Below are 21,184 nucleotides of genomic sequence, written 5' to 3'. Positions count from 1 at the left end.
AACATTGTGAGATATAGACCCACTGCAATATATAAACTTGCATTTACGATAAATAAATAAAACAGTCACACTGTGACATTAAGTTGCAATTACATTTTTGTTTTGTAATTGCTAAAATGGGCTCCCATAGAAAAGACCAGCTCAGACCACCATGCTGGTTTATCCTGGAAAATACTGGTTTGATGCTATTCTAGCTAGAGGACACCAGTGAATAGTATGTTTGACCAGCATGGACTTTGGCTGAACACGAAAGTCAAGCTGCTCAAGCTAGTTAGGCAAGCTATAGGCCTGGTGGAGACAACAGCACAGCAGCCTCCCAATGCCAAAGACCAGCATCCAAAACACAACATATGCTGGTGACCAGCAATGCTCAGCTTGCAGCACACGTATGCACGGGGATCCCAAAGTGACAAACCTAGACTCAGTGGTCTCAAGAGACACACCAGACAGACAAGTGTTTCAATTTCCAAACACAGAATAGCAAAAGTTGCACACACACACATCTTCAATCCTGTAACACATTGTTACCTCAGCCTCCACTGTAAGTGTGTATGTGTGTTTATTGAAGAGTTGCAGTTGCAATTCCTTTTTTAATCTTCTGTTGCTCTAATATTGTGAGACTGAAGATTAAGCTTTTGATTACAGGAGCTCAGGCTGTGTGTGTGTGTGTGTGTGTGTGTGTGTGTGTGTGTGTGTGTGTGTGTGTGTGTGTGTGTGTGTGTGTGTGTGTGTGTGTGTGTGTGTGTGCACAATGACTCTGAAAGGGAGGTTTTCTCGCTCTCTTTCTTTTAGACACACACACATGCTTTGGGGGAGGTGCAGTTGTGGATATTTATCTGTGCTCCTTGTCAGCTCGGTGCAAGAACCTCTGTGCTGAGCTGCACATGCATGCACAGGAGCCAAAGAGCAGAGAGCAGAAATAACACACTGGTGTGCATCAGCATCAACACACTAGAATCACGCACTATGGTCTGACTGGGGTGGCAGCAGGTAAATACTCTTGTTTTTCGTTTTAAAACAATGTGTTTGTGAGTGTTTGGGAGCAAGAGGAAGTGGCTTTCAGCTGGCTTCCTGAGCGATTCCACTAGTTGATGGGCGGAGCGAGAGGAAGGCTGTCAGCTGGGGTAGTGTAGCAGCGTGTGTGTGTGAGTGTGTGTGGGTGCCAGAGTGTCAGAACAAGGAGTGTATGTGTGCTACTGTTACATACTGCTCTTGTGTTATTTAAGATTCTACACACACTGAAGGAGGTGAGTAGAAAATATTTTTCATGCAGGCTCAGACTGAGATTGTGTGCAGATAGACAGGCGTGAACATGTGTCAGTGGGGCAAGCTGTCTAAATAAAATCATTTTCATTTAATGTTTTTTTTTTATTTAGAAAAATGACACTTTTGTCATGTATGTGTGTGTTTACTTGTGTGTTTTTTTAGTGTACTCCTGCACTGGATTATTGTCAAATGTGTAGTGTTTTTTCCACTGTGTAGATGGGTGTGTTTGTTCTATCTGACTAGTCTTGCATGGACACACGGCTTGTCCTCAGCCGTTGCATGTGTGTCAGTCTAAATCAGTCTTAAAATTGCTCTGGGGACGAATATGTTTGCTTGTGATTTACAAGAGCATGTGTTTGTTAGTACGTATCAGGGTTTCGTAATTTTACGCACTGTAATGTAGAGCAGAAATGCATTTTTTGGTCAGGTGTACGTATGAGGAGCATCGAGCATCTGTTTGGGGTAAATGCTGCCGGAGATGGGGGGATGAAAGTGGAGGAGAGCGTGGGGGAGGGGTGGGAGAAGATGCTGAAGAGAGAAAAGAGAGAGATGGAGAAATGGTAGAAGGAGAAAGGGGGTTGAATATTTGAGAGGAATCCCCCAGGAGTCCCCAGAGAATTCTGATGATGACTCTAGAACAGTGCGGAAGGTTCCGCTCAACGGTATGACAGGCTGAGCTCTGGTTAGCACTATGTAGCTCACATACATTAAACAGTGTTCACTGCATGGAATTATTCTTACAAGAGCTTATAATCACAGATATTAGTGTTTCTAATCCGAATGCTTTTACTTTGTTAGTGTCATAGAATCATTGAAATGATGAGAAGGATCTAAATGAAGCAATTTTAGTTTTAACAAAAGAACTCACGAACAACCAAGTTAACACGTGACAAGAACTGGCAATGAACAGAAGGAATCACCGAGCTTAAATACACTGAACAAACCAATCAACTAAATGAACATCTGGTGCAAACAATAATCAAACAATGAGTAACCTAGGAGACTAACTAACTAGAAGTGGAAAAAGGAACAAAGGAAAGCAACTCATTGTAAAACTCGAACAGAGATTAAACATAACCCTGACAGTTAGATAGCACAGAATAGATGAAATACATTTTGAATACTTGACGCTTTGGTAGGCTTTATTTTATTTTATTTTATTTTATTTTATTTAGTAGGAAACCAGGATGTCACAGCAGCTTATGTAATGTTGAACCTTTATGATGAAGATATGGCTGCTGGCTGGGCTGTACTTAATAAGATAATTGTCCGATGGGTCTGTGTGTCTACAAACATAAATAAATATTCATATAACAGTTTTCTTTACAATTTTTTATTAGGTTTATAATTTGCTGTAATTTCTGAAAATGTTTTTAATTTTATTAACTATAATATACAAGAAAGCTTGGCATTCAAACAAACATGTATTAGAAAACAATTGTTTATTGTGCAAATATGATCAATTCAAGAGTATTAAAAAAAATTCACAGTAAACAATGTTCATACATTACACAAAACTAATTATTTTCATATATCTATGTAATTATTAGTTGGTTATATTGGTACATAGATATATGTAAATAATTTATCTGTATATTTATATAGAGAGAGTATTATTCTACTTTAAAAAAAAACTTTTTTAGTTTTAATTTTTTCTAAGGCAGTCTGTTCTGGGTTGGTTAGAGAGAGAATGAACATGCAAAATGTACAACTATTGTACAATTATTGTAGGTTTATATTTGAAAGACAAAAACATGTAGGCTACATAACCTACAAATGTACAGTAATAAAAAACATAGTGAACATTTTTTTATTAAAAATCCAGAAAGTTTTCTGGGATTTCTGTCTCTCTCTGTGTGTGTGTGTGTGTGTGTGTGTGTGTGTGTGTGTGTGTGTGTGTGTGTGTGTGTGTGTGTGTGTGTGTGTGTGTGGGTGTGTGTGGGTGTGTGTGTGTGTGTGTGTGTGTGTGTGTGTGTGTGTGTGTGTGTGTATGTGTGTGTGTGTGTGTGTGTGTGTGTGTGGCTTGGTTTATTATACATTGTGGGAACCGAATGTCCCCACAAGGATAGTAAAACCTGAGATCACCTCCATTGTGGGGACCAGCCAGCGGTCCCCATGAGGGGAATGGGTTAATAAACATACTAAATTATATATTTTTGAAAATGTAAAAATGCAGAATGTCTCCTGTGATGGGTAGGTTTAGGGATAGGGGCAGTGTAAGGGGATAGAATATACAGTTTGTACAGTATAAAAACCATTACGCCTATGGAATGTCCTCACAAGGATAGAAATGAAAAACTGTGTGTGTGTGTGTGTGTGTGTGTGTGTGTGTGTGTGTGTGAATTGGTGTGACGGGTGTGTATAATAAGTATGAAAAGTTGAAAAAGTTGTTAAAAACTGAACTAAATTTCTTCCATTTATTATTTTTCCACTCTTGCCTGAGAAACATAGCCAGACACTTTCATAATTTTACGCCCTTTCAAGAGAGACAGAGGGTAAATGTAGAGAGAGAGAGAGAGAGAGAGAGAGAGAGAGAGAGAGAGAGAGAGAGAGAGAGAGAGAGAGAGAGAGAGAGAGAGAGAGAGAGAGAGAGAGAGAGAGAGATTTATTAGAAGTATTACCATGAAGGAGAAAATGACTTCATGCTCTGTTTGTAGACTCAACCACTCTGACTAATATTCACACCAGGCACATTTTCTGCACCTTATTTCAGATTACAGCTGAAAGTTGTTTGAAGTCATGTTTTTATATGAGTGTCTGCCTGCATGTGCTTCTTTTGGTACAAAACCCTGACCAAATATAATACAAATATCATATATACATATATACGGTTATATAAAATCAATAAAATATAAAGACGAAATTATAATATAAATATATAATTTATAATGAAAATGTAAATATTTCACTTTAAATAAAAAATAACAAAATTTTATTTTTTATAACTTAAAAGTGTTTCTAAAACTATAATAGCGTTTGGAAAATATAATACATTACATTATGCTTTTATATCTTCTGTGAAATTGAAAACTCTGAATCAGTGATTAAAGTGGCAGAGTGAGGAAAAAGCCTTGCATTTATTGATAAGGGGACACTAAGAACTGTGTATGCGAGTACATTTTAAAAACATGACTTGAAATTGAGTTGAAAGTAGAGAATGCAGCCCCGGATGTTTGGAATATTGTTAACTCTCCGGGAACCATGGGTGTTGTTCTTGGCTATGTGGCAGATTCTGCAGGAAGTCATTTTAACCCACTGTAAACACACACAAGCTCCTGTTTCATAAAAAAAACACAAGTCTTGATAATCCTGAACGATCTCATCCTGTATTTAAGTTTCAGTGTAGATATATAGTGTTTTATGAACTCACAATGAAAGAAATAAAGCCAGAAGACATTTTTTTGAATATCGAATGAGTGTTAGCCTATCACTAAGTTCATGGAGAATTGCCTAGCTTTCTTAACTCATAACACATGAGGGGAGGCTACTAGTCTTATGTTTATAAGACTGAATCTTGCATGAAAACAGACCCGTTCGTTGAGACAGCATCACAGACATTTCATATTTAAAGCTGAAAAGCTGTGTCAAATTTACATGGGAGGTTTTTGATTATGCTGACAAACTCTGCAATGTGTGGCAGACGTTATAGGCGTCGGAGAAACGGAATGACGGACATGGTTTGAGTCTTGAGATCTGGGGCCTCATTTATAAAATGTTGCGTAGAAACCATCCTACATACTCTCGAATGTGTGAATGTGTGATTCAAGGCAAGGCAAGGCAAGGCAAGTTTATTTATATAGCACATTTCATACACAATGGTAATTCAAAGTGCTTTACATAGAAGAAATTAAAATAATCAAAAGAAATAAGAATAATTAAAACAGTTTAGAGTAAAAAATAAAAATAAAATAAAATAAAATACAGTGCAAACAGTCGGACGAACAGTGGCACAGTGCTCATTCAGTAAATGCAATGTTAAACAGAAGTGTTTTGAGTCTGGATTTGAATGTGGCTACTGTAGGAGCACACCTGATCTCTTCTGGAAGCTGGTTCCAGCTACGGCTGGCATAATAACTAAAAGCGGACTCTCCTTGCTTTGAGTGAACCCTTGGTATTTCTAGTTGATGACGTGATCCTAATGATCTCAGTGATCTGTTGGGTTTATATTCAGTGAGCATATCTGCAATGTATTGAGGTCCTAGGCCATTAAATGATTTATATACCAGTAATAATACTTTAAAATCAATCCTAAATGTGACTGGAAGCCAGTGTAAAGACCTGAGGACTGGTGTGATATGTTCATATTTTCTGGTTCTGCTCAGGATCCTGGCGGCAGCGTTCTGTACGAGCTGCAACTGTCTTATGGTCTTTTTGGGAAGGCCAGTGAGGAGTCCATTACAATAATCCACCCTGCTGGTGATGAAAGCATGCACAAGTTTCTCTAAGTCTTGACTGGAAACAAAGCATCTAATTCTTGCAATATTTTTCAGATGATAGTATGCTGATTTAGTTATTGCTTTGACATGACTACTGAAGCTAAGGTCTGACTCTAGAGACACACCAAGATTCCTGACTTGATTTTTAGTTGTTTGACCTCTAGAGTGAAGGTATGCATTCACCTTGAGAACTTCATCTTTGTTTCCAAACGCAATGACTTCAGTTTTGTCTTTGTTTAACTGAAGAAAGTTTTGGCACATCCAGCTGTTGACTTCATCAATGCATTGGAACAGGGAGTCAATGGGGCTGTAATCGTTAGGCGATAGGGCTAAGTAGATCTGTGTGTCGTCTGCATAGCTGTGGTAAGAGATTTGGTTCTTTCTCATTATTTGGCTCATTGGAAGCATGTACAGGTTGAATAGGAGTGGCGCAAGAATTGAGCCTTGAGGAACTCCGCATGTCATGGATGTCCACTCAGACTTATGGTCTCCTATACTCACATAATAACCTCTCGCTTCTAAGTATGACCTGAACCATTTTAGGACTATCCCAGAAAGACCCACCCAGTTTTCCAGCCTGTCAAGAAGTATGTTGTGATCAACAGTGTCAAATGCAGCACTGAGGTCGAGTAGTACCAGCACTGATATTTTGCCTGTATCAGTATTTAAGCGAATATCGTTAATTATCTTTATGAGCGCTGTCTCTGTGCTGTGATGCGATCGGAAACCAGATTGAAAATTGTCAAAGTATCCATTCGAGCTTAAGAATTTGTTCAGCTGATTGAAAACAACTTTTTCAATGATCTTGCCAATGAAAGGAAGATTTGAGATCGGTCTATAATTGCTTAATATAGTCTTATCAAGATTACTCTTTTTTAGGAGGGGTTTGACAACTGCAGTTTTCAGGGAGTTTGGAAAACTTCCAGAGAGAAGTGAGGCATTTACCACTTCTAGGAGATCTGCTTCTAAGCTGTTTAACACACTTTTGAAGAAAGATGTGGGAAGAGCGTCAAGGGCGCAGGTTGATGTTTTAAGGTGCTGTACGGTTTCTTCCAAAATTTTGCCATCAATTTCTTTGAAATCAGACATAGTAACTTTCTCAGGTTGTGGTCTGATCTGTCTGACCCCAGTGCAACTCAAGGATGTGCTGATCACCTTTCTGATATTATTGATTTTCTCAGAGAAGAAAGAAGCAAACTCACTGCACTTGCTGTCTGAGAGCATTTCACTGGGAAACTGGCTCGGGGGGTTCGTTAATCTTTCTACAGTAGCAAAAAGAGTGCGTGTGTTGTTTAAGTTGCTGTTAATAATATTTGAGAAGAAAGTCTGTCTAGCTTTGCCTAGTTCCATATTGAAAGCATGGATGGTGTCTTTGTAGATGTTATAATGGACTACAAGTTTTGTCTTCCGCCACATGCGCTCTGCTTTTCTGCATTGTCTTTTCATATTTTGCACTGCTGTTGAGTTTCTCCAGGGTGCCTTTTGTCTACCACTCTTCCTGACCTTCACAGGAGCAATATCATCAATTACACTTTTAACTTTTGAGTTAAAAGAATCAAGGAGAAAATCAACAGAGTCAGCAGATATGCTTGGTGTTAAAGATATAGCCTTCATAAATAGTACACTAGTGTTCTCATTTAAGCATCTCTTTTTGACAGGCACAGATCGAGCTTCAATGGCAGGAGAGATCAATATATCAAAGAAAATACAGAAATGATCAGACAGTGCTACATCCTTAATAACAATCGATGAAATGTTTAGACCCTTACTGATAAGTAAATCTAGAGTGTGTCCACGATTGTGTGTCGGTCCATGTACATGCTGAGTCAGATCAAAAGTTTTTAAAACAGTTTTGATTTCTTTTGCCATATTGTTTTCTGCATTGTCTATGTGGATGTTGAAATCTCCGGCAATAGCAAAACAGTCAAACTCTGAGGAAATGGTTGATAACAGTTCTGTAAAATCCTCAGCAAAGGCTGAAGAGTATTTTGGAGGCCTGTAAACAATGATTAGTAAAATGCGTGGAGCACCTTTTAACACAATACCCAGATATTCAAAAGACGGGTAATTACCAAATGATATTTGCTTACATGGATAGACATCTTTAAAAAGAGCAGCTACTCCCCCACCTCTCCTACCCGCTCTGCAGACACTCATAAAAGTGAAGTTAGGAGGTGATGTTTCATTGAGGACAGTTGCACTGCAGTTGTCTTCTAGCCAAGTTTCATTTAGAAACATAAAATCCAGGTTGTATGTGGTTATTAAGTCATTGACTAGAAGTGATTTATTTTTAAGTGAGCAGATGTTTAAGAGTGCTAACTTAACAGTCTTACTTTTTGTCCGCACAGCAGTCTTAGTTTGGCGTGTAATAGGCACCAGATTAGATGGGTTTGCTGTACGGCTTTTGAAGGCCTTAGACTTTCTATCATGTAATCGAACAGCAATAGAGAAAGATACAGGCACACAGGGTTCCCGCTTGTTCTGTAAACATTTGAGAAAGTTACTGTTATCATAGCGGGGACCCGACACATATCAATGAGAGCTGGTATCAGTTGTTTTTAGTTCACCTCGAGCAGAAGGAGGAGGGTGTGAGCCCTGTCGTTGTGGCAGAGCCCGAAGAACTCTTGCAGGAGGAGGGGGAGGGCGAGCGGGGCCCGCTGGCTTTGGTGGTTTTGGGGCCTGCCGTTTTTTGGTTGATATCTGGGGGCTAGCAAAAGAATGGGATAGTTTGGTTCCAGCAAAGACCAGTTTTTCCATTCTCTCTGAGAAGCACAGAAGTGGAGATGCTGGAGATAGAGATAGCGTGTCTGGTGAGAGGGGCTGTTGTTGTTCTGGTGTTATCGGAGGCTGTAATATGCTGTCCTGGTTTCCCTGGCTGTTTTCCAGGAAGTCGTCCTTGGGTGTTGAATCTTGGAGCAGTTCTAGTATGTCACAGTCTGTCTGTGGGCAGGGCTCAGCTGAGATTGTGTCCGTGAGCAGAAGTTGTTGTGGCTGAGTGGTGTTATCATTGTCCTTGTGTGACGTGTCAACCGCATGTCCATTCAGGTGCTGGAGTGAAGTCCTGTGGTCATTCGTACTGTGTCCAGGTGTGTGTGTGCCATTCAGGTTGAGTGGATTGGCACACACTGCAGAAGGATGATTGAGGGAGAAGTAGATATTGTCCTTTAGCACTCTTGAACCAAGTTTGTTTGGGTGGTGTCCGTCCTGTTGGAACAGTTGCCTCTGACTCCAGAAAAGATTGAAGTTGTCAATGAAGTTCACTCCTTTTATATTGCAGGTTTTTTGGAGCCATGTATTAAGCCCAAGCAACCGTGAAAACCTGTTTGTTCCTCTTGCTGGGAGTGGTCCACTGATGAATGTTTGTACTTTCAGTCTTTTAAGTGTTTCAAGAAGTTCATTGAAATCCTTCTTAAGGAGTTCTGACTGCTCTTTATGAATATCATTTTTCCCCACATGAATGATGAGTTGATTTGCAGTCTTATGTTTCATCAGAATGTTCTCAAGTTCCCTGTTTACATCAGAAGTTGTTGCTTGTGGAAGGCAGCACGTAGTTGTATCCCTGCTACTAGTGTGTCGGATAATTGAATCACCCACTATCAGAGTCGTGTGCTCGGCTAGGCTCTGAGCTCTGTGCCGCTGTCTGCTCGACCTTGAGCGCAAGTTAGCATCAGTGTTAGCTACTGGCTTATCCAGTCTGTGTTCGATCACATTCATCACGTTTGGAGATTCCTCATTTACATTCATTAATACTTCAAATCTGTTCTCAAGATGTATAGGCGGTGGTAGGAGACCAGTGTTTGCAATCCTTGTCAGAGCCGTATCTGGGGTAGAGGATGCTATTGCGGCAATATGTGATACTCGTGACAATCTGATGTCTCGAGTGCCTTTGGGTCTCGCTCCCTGTGTGTGCCATCGATTTGTAGGTCGATCGGCTTGTTTCTCTACACTCAGTATGGCCTGTTGAGGAGCAGTAGATTCATGGGGCTCACCTGCTGTATGCTGAGGGCGTCCATGACGGAGCTCTGTTGTGTGTTCCGTCTGGTTTGGTGGTCCCGCAAATAACTTTGTTTCAAGAACTGCAATCCTTTGCAAAAGTCTGTGGCAGTTAGTGCAGCAAGTAGATTCCAGAAGAGGCATTTTCTCTTATCCTTATGCAGTTGTGTTTTCTCTTCCCCGGAATGTAAGCTTTCAGTGGGAGGCTGGTCGAATAAAATAATTCAGCTTTTTTGTAGTAATCCAAGCGTTTGAGCACTGTGCTGATTTGCTGAGGTTAAAATTAGTTGATAAAAGAAGATAAAATATAAAAAATATAAAAGCGATAGAGCAAAGCGCGGAGCAGTAAGCAAGAGCGTCCGAACAGTAGCTGAGCAGGAAGTGAAGGCGTGTTATCCACGCATTAATGGCAAGGAAAGCCATTAACATTCAGAGAACGTACCCAGAATTCTTTTTTTTTTATTGCATTAACAAATAAAAGAGCAACAAGTCAACGTTCAAATCATTTAGGCTACTTGAGAATGGTGAGCTGCAAAAATTGCTTAGATTTCCAAATACCTGCAGTACTCCGACTCTCTGCCACAAGGAAAAGTGTATATGTCTGCTCAGACCCTGATTTGGCGCAAGCACATTTCCATGTCAAAGATCGTTTTTATAAATCTGAATGTTGGCTTGGATTTTAGGGCCCATTTACATAACACCATAAAACTTTTTATGTGTTTCGACCATTCATTTACACGACAACGAAGGGGGCCTGAAAACACAAACTGTTGAAACGGGTTTCAAAGTGGCAGCTTTTGAAAACGTGCAAACTACAAACACACAAATTTGTGAAAGCGGTGACGTCATGCACATGCATATTACATGTTCAGTCTATATGATAAGCATGTAGTTTTTTTTTTTTTTTTTTTTTTTTTTTACAAATTGACATCGCCAACTTGACAACAAATTGACATCGCCTATACTGGCCTGGCAGCATAATGATCGTTTTCGGGGATTCGCGTGAACGGAAAAGCTTTTCCATTTTCAGTAGCCTCCATCACTGTCATGTAAACACACCCTTAGCGTATGCACACTCGACCCGATCTCATTAAATGCGTCTCTATTGCACGCTTTGTGTTTATCGTGCAATTTATACGCGAAAATTTGTTTTTACGTGCATATGATACGCACTGTAAACCCCTTGGGTAGGATTAGGGTACGTGCGTGTTTGGGTAGGATTAGTGGTGTGGGGTAAGCGGGTATTACGCGCAATTTACATTTACATTTACATTTAGTCATTTAGCAGACGCTTTTATCCAAAGCGACTTACAACTGAGGACTACAGCAAGCGAGTCATTGTGAAGAGGCAAAAATAACGCAAGAAGTGCTCAGAATACAAAGTTCTGACATTGCTCAGAGTAGCATAAGCCAAAAACAAGGGAGGGAGGGTTAAAGAGAGGGGTTTTTTTAATTTATTTTTTTATGTCAAGTGCTCACGGAAGAGTTGAGTTTTCAGTTGTCTTTTGAATGTGGTCAGGGATTCTGCATTCCGGACGAGGGTAGGGAGATCATTCCACCAGCAAGGAACCGTGAATGAGAATGTTCTGGAGAGTGATTTTGTAGCTCTCTGTGATGGTACCACGAGTCGTCGCTCATTGACCGATCGCAGGCTTCTGGTAGGGATGTAGACTCGTAGGAGCGAGTGAAAGTAGGAGGGAGTTGAGCCTGTGGTCGATCTGTAAGCAAGCGTCAATGCCTTGAACTTGATGCGAGCAGCGAGTGGTAGCCAATGCAGAGAGATGAACAGAGGAGTGACGTGGGCCCTTTTGGGCTCGTTGAAGACAAGACGGGCTGCAGCATTCTGGATCATTTGTAGAGGTTTTGTTGCACATGATGGAAGACCGGCCAGAAGAGCATTGCAGTAATCCAGCCTAGAGATAACCAAGGCCTGGGCGAGAAGTTGTGTGTGTTGCCTGCTCAGTTAGGAAGGGCCTGATCTTCCTGATGTTGTGCAGTGCAAACCTGCATGATCGAGCTGTCTTTGTGATGTGGTCTGTGAGGGTCAGATGCTCATCAAATGTTACTCCAAGGTTTCTGACCGACCTTGATGGGGTGATTAAAGTTGAATCTAGCTGGATAGTGAAGTCGTGCTGTAGAGACGGATTGGCAGGGAGGACGCAATAAAGTGCGTTTCATATGCACGCGAAAACTGCGTATCATATGCACGTAAAAACTAATTTTCACGTATACATTGCACGATGAGTGCTATAGAGATGCATTTCATGACTGGCACGGTTCAAATCTGTGCGTACGCATGTTTTATAAATGAGTTCATTGGTGGCAGGGTCAGTGTCTATGGGACCCCTGGAGTGAAACCAGAAAAACATTATAAATCTGTCTCTTTCTTTCACTCTCTTACACACACAAACGCTCTCTCTTTACCATCTGGGGCTCAGTGGATAAATGATTAAAATGGCTAGTGTCTGCTGAGGCCTGGAGAGTGTAACGTTTAGGTCCAGATGATAAAGATGAATAGTTCAAAAGGTTCAATAAAACAAAAAATTTATTGAAACAAACTCAAGTAATCCACATGAAGAAAGGCAACGTGACAGCAAGTGTATAACACAACAATACCCGACAACTGAATGGAGCACAAAGAGGAACTTAAATACAGTGATGATGATGACAAAATAACAAACAGGTATGACGATTGAATAAATATTCATGACAACTAATGTCTGGAAACTAGGAACAAAGTAAAGACAGGAAACAAGTAACTGAGGAATACAAACTAAAGGTCATGAAAATGAAACTAAACACACAGATTGTGACAGCCGAGAAAATGTTACTACCTTGGATCATTGGAAAAATGTGCCCCTAACTTCTTTTCTTCTTAAAAAAAAAAAGATTTAGACCATGCAGCGGATAATGTTAACCAATAGATAAATAGCTACTTGGGAGTTAAAAAAAAAACTTGCATTCATTCAGGTGGCTTATCGTCACCTCCCTAAATAATTGCCTTAGTCATTTTTTGACAAAAATTATTTTTTTGCACAAGTCATCTCCTCATGATGCTGGCCACCTCTGGTAAAATCGCCCACATCCTCATTGAACAGATCATGCAATTCTACCCCTGTAGTATAATGGCCTATGTCAAGAGTGGACTAAGGCTGTTTCAGGTTTATGTGTTTTCTGAGAAACCTGAAAAAATGACATAGGCAATTATTTTAGGAAAGTGGCGCTATGTAAGCTGACTTTTCAAAAAATTCAATAAATTCTCGATGAATAAAATCAAGGCCTGTTCCACATTTGTGCTTGTTGAATATCCTGTTTCACATGGAAATGTGTTCCACATTACAGAAGTAAAATTGACATTCACATTGATTATTTTCTTGGTGGTAGAGTTAGACAAGCCCTGTGTCAGTTACAAACATTTGACAACTTCTTAATCCAGCCTAAGATGCTTTCTTGTATATTTTTAAGATGTTTTTTATTGGTTAAAGATGGTCTCTCTGCCTGACCAAGACCCCTTTCTTACTATTGGCTGCAAGCCTCACATTCAGATCTGCCTCCTGTTACCAAGAATTACCAAGTCCCCACCCTGCATTTTTTTTCCTTTTCAATAATCCGTTTTACTCGAATGTACGTCATAATACCGAAGAAAATAACCATTTTCATCACCATTAAGCATTGGAGAGACCAACTTCATACATTCATCAATGACTTCCATACAATTACTTATTAAGATTATTATTATTTCTTTGAATGTTGTAAAGAGACAGCCAAAGCATCTAGTAAAAGTGTAAGTATGCCATTAAACAAGCAGTGAGCTGGTAGCTTTGTCCTATGCGTAGGTGGACATGTGACCAGGGTTTTATATTAAAGTTTGAGGCGACTGTTCCTCATTCCTGCGTTATCACAGTCATGTAACCTTCAGTGAAACTACTTGCGAGTGTGATAATTCTGTTCAAAATCAAAGTATTGCAGTAATAGTGACTCATTTTCGACCAACTTGCGGTGCACCCTAATGTTGTTTAAATGTTTTGGTGGTGCTGTGTCCACTGAGACCGAAGAGACGTGGAGAGATTAAATGTTGCTGGAACATTCTGGGTGGAAATGATTCACAATAGTGGAATTCCCTGCAGAGCTTCTCCAGCAGAGTAATTGGCACATTTATCACATTGACAGAGACAGACAGAGGGAGAGAAAGAGAGAAGGTGGGATGTGAATACACCAATCTGTACTCTTAAAAGTTCTACTTAACCCCGCTATATTTTTACAAAAAGAATCATATCGATCAACTGAATGAGTTATCATCACGCTTATGTCAGTCGTGTTGTTTTTGTTTCGATTGTGCAGGCTGGGTTTTTGTATAGGCACGTAAGATAAACTTTAGTCAGGTCTCGAATGTAACTCAGACTGCAAACAGTCTGGGAAAGGTGTGAGTGACATTCTAAACCCTTGAACCAGCACACACACACACACACGCACACACACACACACTTGCACAAGGCCTTGAGCTGCAACCGGGATATAGAACATATGGACTCTAACTGCATGGCTTCCTTTCTCAACAGAGGCTGAAGACACACCACAGGGGGTGAACTCACTTTTGAAGATAAACAAAAACGGGCAGAAGGAGAAAAGAGTCAAAAATAAGGTGAGAACCAGAAAGAAAATATGTAAAAAGAGAACAGATATGCATACTGTATATCACCCACTGCAGTGCTAAAACATATGTGATAGTCTAGTGTAAGAGAGTGATACTTGCTATTAGACACATGCGCTGATAAATGTTCTCGGCATTTTTCAAATTTCATAGCGCTGTGTTTTTTGCAGTTAGGCCGAAGGCATCCATTTTCACACTTTTGCTCTGTTCTAATGTTCTGTTCTAAAGAAACTTTTCAGCCCAGGGAGACTCGATATTACACCTTGATTATTCTTGTTGTGTTACATTATAACAGACTTCTCAAGTGCTCCCTGCAGTGGCACTTCCATTTCCCTGCTGGCCTTCCTGTAGAAATGCGGCTTGGGTAAATGGCACACATATGGTCCCTCTCTCATGGGATTTAAATAAGCGCCCCCTGTACCTCTTCAAATATATACATGCCGATTTATAGACCCCTAACAGTCTTCTGATGAAAAAATCAATAGAGATATTTATTTAAAAAACTTACGTCAAAGAGAGTGCATGAAGGTACAGTGAAAACTGGCTATTTCATAGCTGTGATCGGCCCAACAAATATACTACTTTTTCAGGAACAAGTGTGAACTAATAAGAAACCATGGAAACAGTGGCAGGAAAATGAGAACAAAGGAAACAGGAACTACAACTAAACAAAACCAAAACACAATGAAACCAACATACGTGACATTCATATTGTAGCCTACTTTGGTATATTTTATATTGTACTAAATTAACTAACTATTGAAATTAGTTTTTCTTTTCCCTACCCACTTTAAGAGTAATATTAGATATATAAAACTGAAAATAAACAGTCTATTTAATTTGTATGGAGTTTTATAGAGAATATAGAATGTTATGGAGAATCGTATTTCCCCCCACAAAATATGATATGCAGATATATATTTTTCCAGTTAAAAACTAGGGCTGCTAAAATAATTGCAATTAATCGCATGATTTCTGACTTTAGACATTCAGTAAATTTAAAGAATCTTTCAATATATCTTTTTTTTTACTTTGGAAAAATACTTCAACTTTGGATAATCTGAGAAATGTTAAAATTGTATTAATTTAACAGCAAATCTTATTTTTTCCTGACGACTATTATAGTATAGGTGCTGTTTACACGACTTTAACTAAAAACTGAAAACATTTCATGGGTTTTGGCCATCCATTTACACAACAATGTTTGGGGGCCTAAAAACGCAAACTTTTGAAAACGGGGTTCAAAGTGCAAGAAAAAGAAAACGACAGTTATTGTCTCCTTGTAAACTACAAAAATGTGAATTTGTGAAAACGGTGATGTCATGCGCATGCTATATTAGGTGCAAAGTAATGTGTTAGCTGGCGATAGATGTCTCTAGCACATCTCTGAGCCTCTAGTTCATCCCGTACCGCATGGACTGTATATCAGCAGGCTACACACTCTTCAAGTTACTGTCTGGCACTGTTCTCTTTCCTATCACTGACATTCTCCTTTTGCCTCCTGAGTCTTAATCCCCTCCTCTCTCTCTGACCCCCTATAAGGTAAAGTTTTGAGCTCCCGGAAGACGAATAGGGACTGCTATCTAAAATGGCTTTTAAACAGACTCCACCCTGGATTTGTGTTGATGTTTCTTGTCTGGCTGTAAATGTCTCTTTAGGCCTGATTTACAGAGGTAGGCAGTGTGCTGAAGCTGTCCCCTCTCTGAACTCTTAAGATGTATGAGTTCCCCAATCTAAAGTTGCCTTTGGTGAGCTGGGCTCCATCCTTGATTTTAGGAGTGGAACGTTTCATTGCTGTCGGATCGCTCTGTATCTCAGTTGCCTAGCAACTGAGGTCCATTGCAAAGAGGCATGGTCACTAGGTTTAATGAAACACTCTTTACAACAGATTACCAGGAGCTGAGGATGAAGATGCTGCTCCTCTCAGAAAATTGGAGCCTGGGTTCTCATTAATTTGTGGAATAAATGCAAACGCCTTTGTCTTTTACTAAGCATAACTGTATTTAGTTACTTAATCCCTTCTTTATCTGATAAGGATTTTTTTTCAGTGGCATCCAAAATAACGCATGAACTTTTGAATCATAATGTAATAATATCAGGAAATATAATTGTAGATAATGTGATCAGAGTGAGGACATTGTCAATAAACATTTGGATGTCAAGATACTGACTACATTTGCGAGCTTAATTGGTTTACAAGTGGAAAGTTAGGCCGTGATGAACTTGTTTACTTCAGGCCAAGTTGAAGTTTCCTCTCATTTTCAATTTTATATTGAATTAGATTCACATTATAAACACTCAAGGGAATGTGTGTCTTGTGAGTGAGGAGTAAATAATGCTAGTTGTTCAGGGATAGGAAGTTTCTGCTCTCTTTCAGCGAGCTAGGTTGGGCTCATTACCTAGAATGAGGTCAGTGTGACAGCTGATAGTCTAGCGCCCCCTGCTGTTCGCTCTCAGCAGCAGGCCTTTGTGTTTAACCTCACTGCAGGAGGGCCAAGTGAGATTAAAAACTCCAATACACCACAGGCCTTTGAGCTCACAGTCATGACAGGTGTGTCACAGTGTGCTATCAATACCCATATGGCAGAGCTACATAAATATGTAAGAGGCACTCACATGCGTTTGCTTTTGCTATCATTGTGGGGACTATATTGACTTCTATCATTTTTATACTAAGCTACTATTTTCTATCCTGTACCCCTCTCTCTCTCTCTCTCTCTCTCTCTCTCTCTCTCTCTCTCTCTCTCTCTATATATATATATATATATATATATATATATATAGATTCAATTTAAATTAAATTCATTATTGATGACTGTAAAACTGTGAGGAAATAAAACAAAAAAACAAGCAAAAATATTTGTATTGCTTTTTAGCCATTAACTGTGTTGTGGCCTTCTCTGAGAGACTTTAAATGAATATGGAGTTTGTTTGGAGTCTAAATAGTGGGCAGACAGTTTGGAAGGAAGTAAGGTACAGAATCAGTGATTTTTGGACAATCAGGTTCATAAGAAAAGACCATGCTGGTTTACCAGCAAACTACATCTAAACAGCCTAACAATGATCACTGTCATTACTAGAGCAAGTATTTCTGATTTTTTTTTATGGTATTGACCACCAAACACTGTGATGCCCTTACAAGGGACCACCTTCTAAGAATAGAGTAAATATAACGTGAAAAAAGAATAGACTTCTGCTCAGAAGTTTGGATTAAGTAAGGTTTTAAATGTTTTTGAAAGAAGTCTCTTATGCTCACCAAGGGATACATTTTTTTTAAATCTGTGTGTAAAAAAAAAAGCAATATTGTGAAATATTACAATTTAAAATATTTTTTTTATTTTAAAAATTATATTTTAACATATATTTCAGAAATATTTCTAACATGCTGATTTGGTGCTTAAGAAACATTTCTCTAAAAAAATGCTGGGTTGTTTTAACCCAATTTTGGGTCAAATATGGACAAACCCAGCCGTTGGGTTACATTTCTATAATCCATTTTTAATCCAACGTTTGGGTTTGTCCATATTTGACCCAAAATTGGGTTAAAACAACCCAGCATTTTTTATATTGTATTATCAATGTTGAAAGCAGTTGTGCTGTTTAATATTTTTGTGGAAACCGTGATACATTTTTAAAAGGATTTTAGATATAAAAGGATTAAAAGGATATCTGGAAAATAAGTGTACACCTCTTTTGGTATCTGTCAATAAAATTAAATAATTTGTCAGTAATTAATTTTTGACCAGTGTATAGAAAGTGGAATGAAACAGCAATAATGTCAACTTCAATCATTTTTTAATCAGATTTATTTATTTATTTGACATTTTTCACAGCCCCCTGGACCCCAGTTTGAAAACCCCTGCATTAAAGCACACAGCAACTATTTTGCACATTAGTGACAGTTAATGCACACTGAGACATAACTAAAAACTCTTTCATCCATATATGTCTTGTCAAATTGACTGAATTTGTTCTTCCATCTGTGTCAGTGCAACAAGGCCTGAACCGGAAGCCTCATGGCCACCAACAACACTGCTAGCATTGCTCAGGCTCGCAAACTGGTGGAGCAGCTCAAGATGGAGGCCAATATTGACAGGATAAAGGTGAGAAGAATATGAATCCAAATAAACACATGAACTTGATTAGGAGTGAAAAATTTAGTGAGCATTGTTTGGTGACGGCATGTGTTTACATGCATCAACATCAGGTCTCCAAAGCAGCCGCAGATTTGACATCGTACTGCGAAGCCCATGCTAAAGAGGATCCTCTGCTGTCCCCTGTGCCTGCGTCCGAGAACCCCTTCAGGGAGAAGAAGTTCTTCTGTGCCATCCTGTAACCAGCGCTGCCCATCCATGGACTCACCTGCTCCCTCTGGGATACACTCATGGACATAACACATGTTGATCTTTTAAAAGGGCTGGTGAGATGCAGTGGAGATCCCTTACATTCTCCCAGCTCTCTATGAGCCTCCATTAAAGCCACTGACTCCACCTAGTGGCCTTGAGATCCAAAGCTGAGCATGGTTACAAGAATCTGGTGAAATTCGTGAGGGAGCGCAGCAAAAAAACACGAGTGACTGTCATTGTAGCAGATCAGCCAGGATGTGTTGTGAAAATATTCAAGTATTCAAAGGTTCCTGTGGTTCTGATGAAGTATTCAAAAAATAATTCTTTATTGATTTTTAGTGGGCTGTGGATCGTTAATCCGATCACTGATCGTAGAACCCATGGATTACTAAAGTTGCTGTGTTATTTCTGTATTTTCTTTTCAGTTTCTTTTTCCCCAGATGGAATTGCAATGTGCCTACCATTTAGGTAGCGTTCTGTAGCCTAATGTTCTTGTGGGTACAGAAAAACTTTTCTTTTTTTAATTTAAAGAATGACAGTTTAGTGAAATTTTGTAATGAATTCATGCTTGGACAGATATTCTTAAAATGAAATACCTATCTTTTAGATGCTGATAAAAAGGATTTGTCTGTACAGAAAACTGATTTTCTTGCTTTTTGGGGGGGGGGGTCTTAAGCATAGTGCTCTTTTTACTCTTTGTACAAAAATGTTAGCAAGTTCAGCTGTGATGTGCTATATGTTTTGAATATTTGTGGTGATATCAATAATAACTGCATGAAGCCTGACAAAGTGCCGTCTTTTTTCTTTCAAATGGTTACCAAAAATAATTTCCCTCAACCATACATTACAACAGCTATATCCCTGTCTTCCATTAAAAAACAGATTAGTCAAAAATGATGCATAGCTTGGTTACTAAACCATAAATGCATTTGGACCCCCTTTTGCCTTAATTCTTCGTGGCAGATTCAACAAGGTGCTGGAAAACCTTCTCAGAGATTTTGGTCCATATTGACATGATAGCATCACACAGTTGCTACAGATTTGTCCGTTCCAGCACCTCACAAAGGTGCTCTATTGGATTGAGATCTGGTGACTGTGGAGGCCATTTGAGTTTAGTGAACTCATTGTCATGTTTAAGAAACCAGTTTGAGATGATTTGAGCTGTGTGACGTTGCGTTGTCTTGCTGGAAGTATCAGAAGATGGGTACACTGTGGTCATAAAGGGATGGACATGGTCCGCAACAATACTCAGGTAGGCTGTGGCGTTTAAACGATGCTCAATTGGTACTAAGAGGCCCAAAGTGTGTCAAGAAAATATCCCCGACACCATTACACCACCACCAGCCTGAACCGCTGATTCTAGATGGATCCATGCTTTCATGTTGTTTATGCTAAATTCTGGTCCACCTAAATGTCGGAGTAGAAATCGAGAATTATCAGACCAGGCAACGTTTTTCCAATCTTCTATCGTCCAATTTTGGTGAGCCAGTGTGAATCGTTTCCTGTTCTTCGCTGACAGGAGTGGCACCCGGTGTGGTCTTCTGCTGCTATAGCCCGTCTCCTACTTAAAGTTTAATGTGTTGTGCGTTCAGAAACGCTCTTCTGCAGACCTCATTTTAACAAGTGGTTATTTGAGTTACTGCTGCATCTCTATCAGCACGAACCAGTCTGGCCATTCTCCTCTGACCTCTGGCATCACAGCATTTTTGCCCACACTGCTCCTCACTGGATATTTTCTCTTTCTCGGATCACCTTTCTTCTCGATTCTGATGCTGTTTGAACAGCAGATTGTCTTGACCGTCTACATGCAGTTGCTGCCATGTGATTGGCTGATTAGATATTTGGTACATGGAAGGCTTCCTATATCGACCATGGCTGTACATCTCTGGGAGGATGCTACTGAGGAGGCAAATGAGAGGAAGAGGTTTCCGTGTGCTGAGATGGCAGCGGATGCTCAGCAAAATGGATGGAAAGCATTGGTCCGTCTGGTAGAGATTGGCTGGAGATTTGTGGCAACATCGACCATCAGGCTTCTGAAAGAGCTGGGAATCCATGGCCAAGTCCTGCACCAGACAATCAGAGAAACAGCAAATACTGGAGAATGCTGCAGTCAATGGCTTTAGATCAGGCGTAAAGACCCCAGTTGGGCCCCAAGATGATGGGGACACACACCTGGGCCTGATCAGCCAACGTACACATATAGTTGATTACAGTTTTTCAAAAACAATTTTTTTTAAACTATGGCTCTATTTCTCAAAACTCTACACACAAAACCAGAACACACACACACACAAGATGGAAAACGTCACACATATCTTGCAAAAGCAAACACTTAATTCAATCAAAACTGTATTGACTTCTAAAAATGCAATTTTTTTGTGTAGTAACTCTACACATGTATGTGCACAGACACACTGTATATATATATACACAACTGATCAATTTTACACAGTTATGGAACTAAATTGAATCAATACTAAACTGACTTGAGC

The 21,184-nt window shown here is 39.6% G+C and overlaps 2 protein-coding genes across 3 annotated transcripts; one reads left to right on the top strand and one right to left on the bottom strand.

The window, feature by feature from the left end:
* The first annotated feature begins 600 nt into the window (after positions 1 to 600).
* On the top strand, positions 601 to 19,581 carry gng2 (guanine nucleotide binding protein (G protein), gamma 2). Of its 2 annotated transcripts, none has more exons than XM_079634473.1 (4): positions 601 to 990; positions 14,255 to 14,337; positions 18,336 to 18,449; positions 18,554 to 19,581. In XM_079634473.1, exons 3-4 carry the CDS (start codon positions 18,363 to 18,365, stop codon positions 18,680 to 18,682), a joined length of 216 nt encoding a protein of 71 aa, XP_079490599.1. In that variant the 5' UTR covers positions 601 to 990; positions 14,255 to 14,337; positions 18,336 to 18,362; the 3' UTR covers positions 18,683 to 19,581. The 2 variants fall into 2 exon arrangements, with proteins under 2 accessions (XP_079490599.1, XP_079490598.1); XM_079634472.1 differs by lacking the exon at positions 601 to 990 and adding an exon at positions 1,040 to 1,247.
* Positions 6,981 to 10,064, bottom strand: LOC307010536 (uncharacterized protein). The gene is made up of 2 exons (XM_079635325.1): positions 8,036 to 10,064; positions 6,981 to 7,915 (listed from the first exon to the last, which is right to left on the bottom strand). The coding sequence occupies exon 1, from the start codon at positions 9,837 to 9,839 to the stop codon at positions 8,235 to 8,237; it is 1,605 nt and encodes a 534-aa protein (XP_079491451.1). The 5' UTR covers positions 9,840 to 10,064; the 3' UTR covers positions 6,981 to 7,915; positions 8,036 to 8,234.
* Positions 19,582 to 21,184: the final 1,603 nt, after the last annotated feature.

This window comes from Phoxinus phoxinus, assembly GCF_949152265.1.
Source record: "Phoxinus phoxinus genome assembly, chromosome: 14".
NCBI lineage: Eukaryota > Metazoa > Chordata > Actinopteri > Cypriniformes > Leuciscidae > Phoxinus > Phoxinus phoxinus.
Note: the sequence above shows the minus strand (reverse complement) of the source record. Positions and strands in the feature narration are given on the sequence as shown.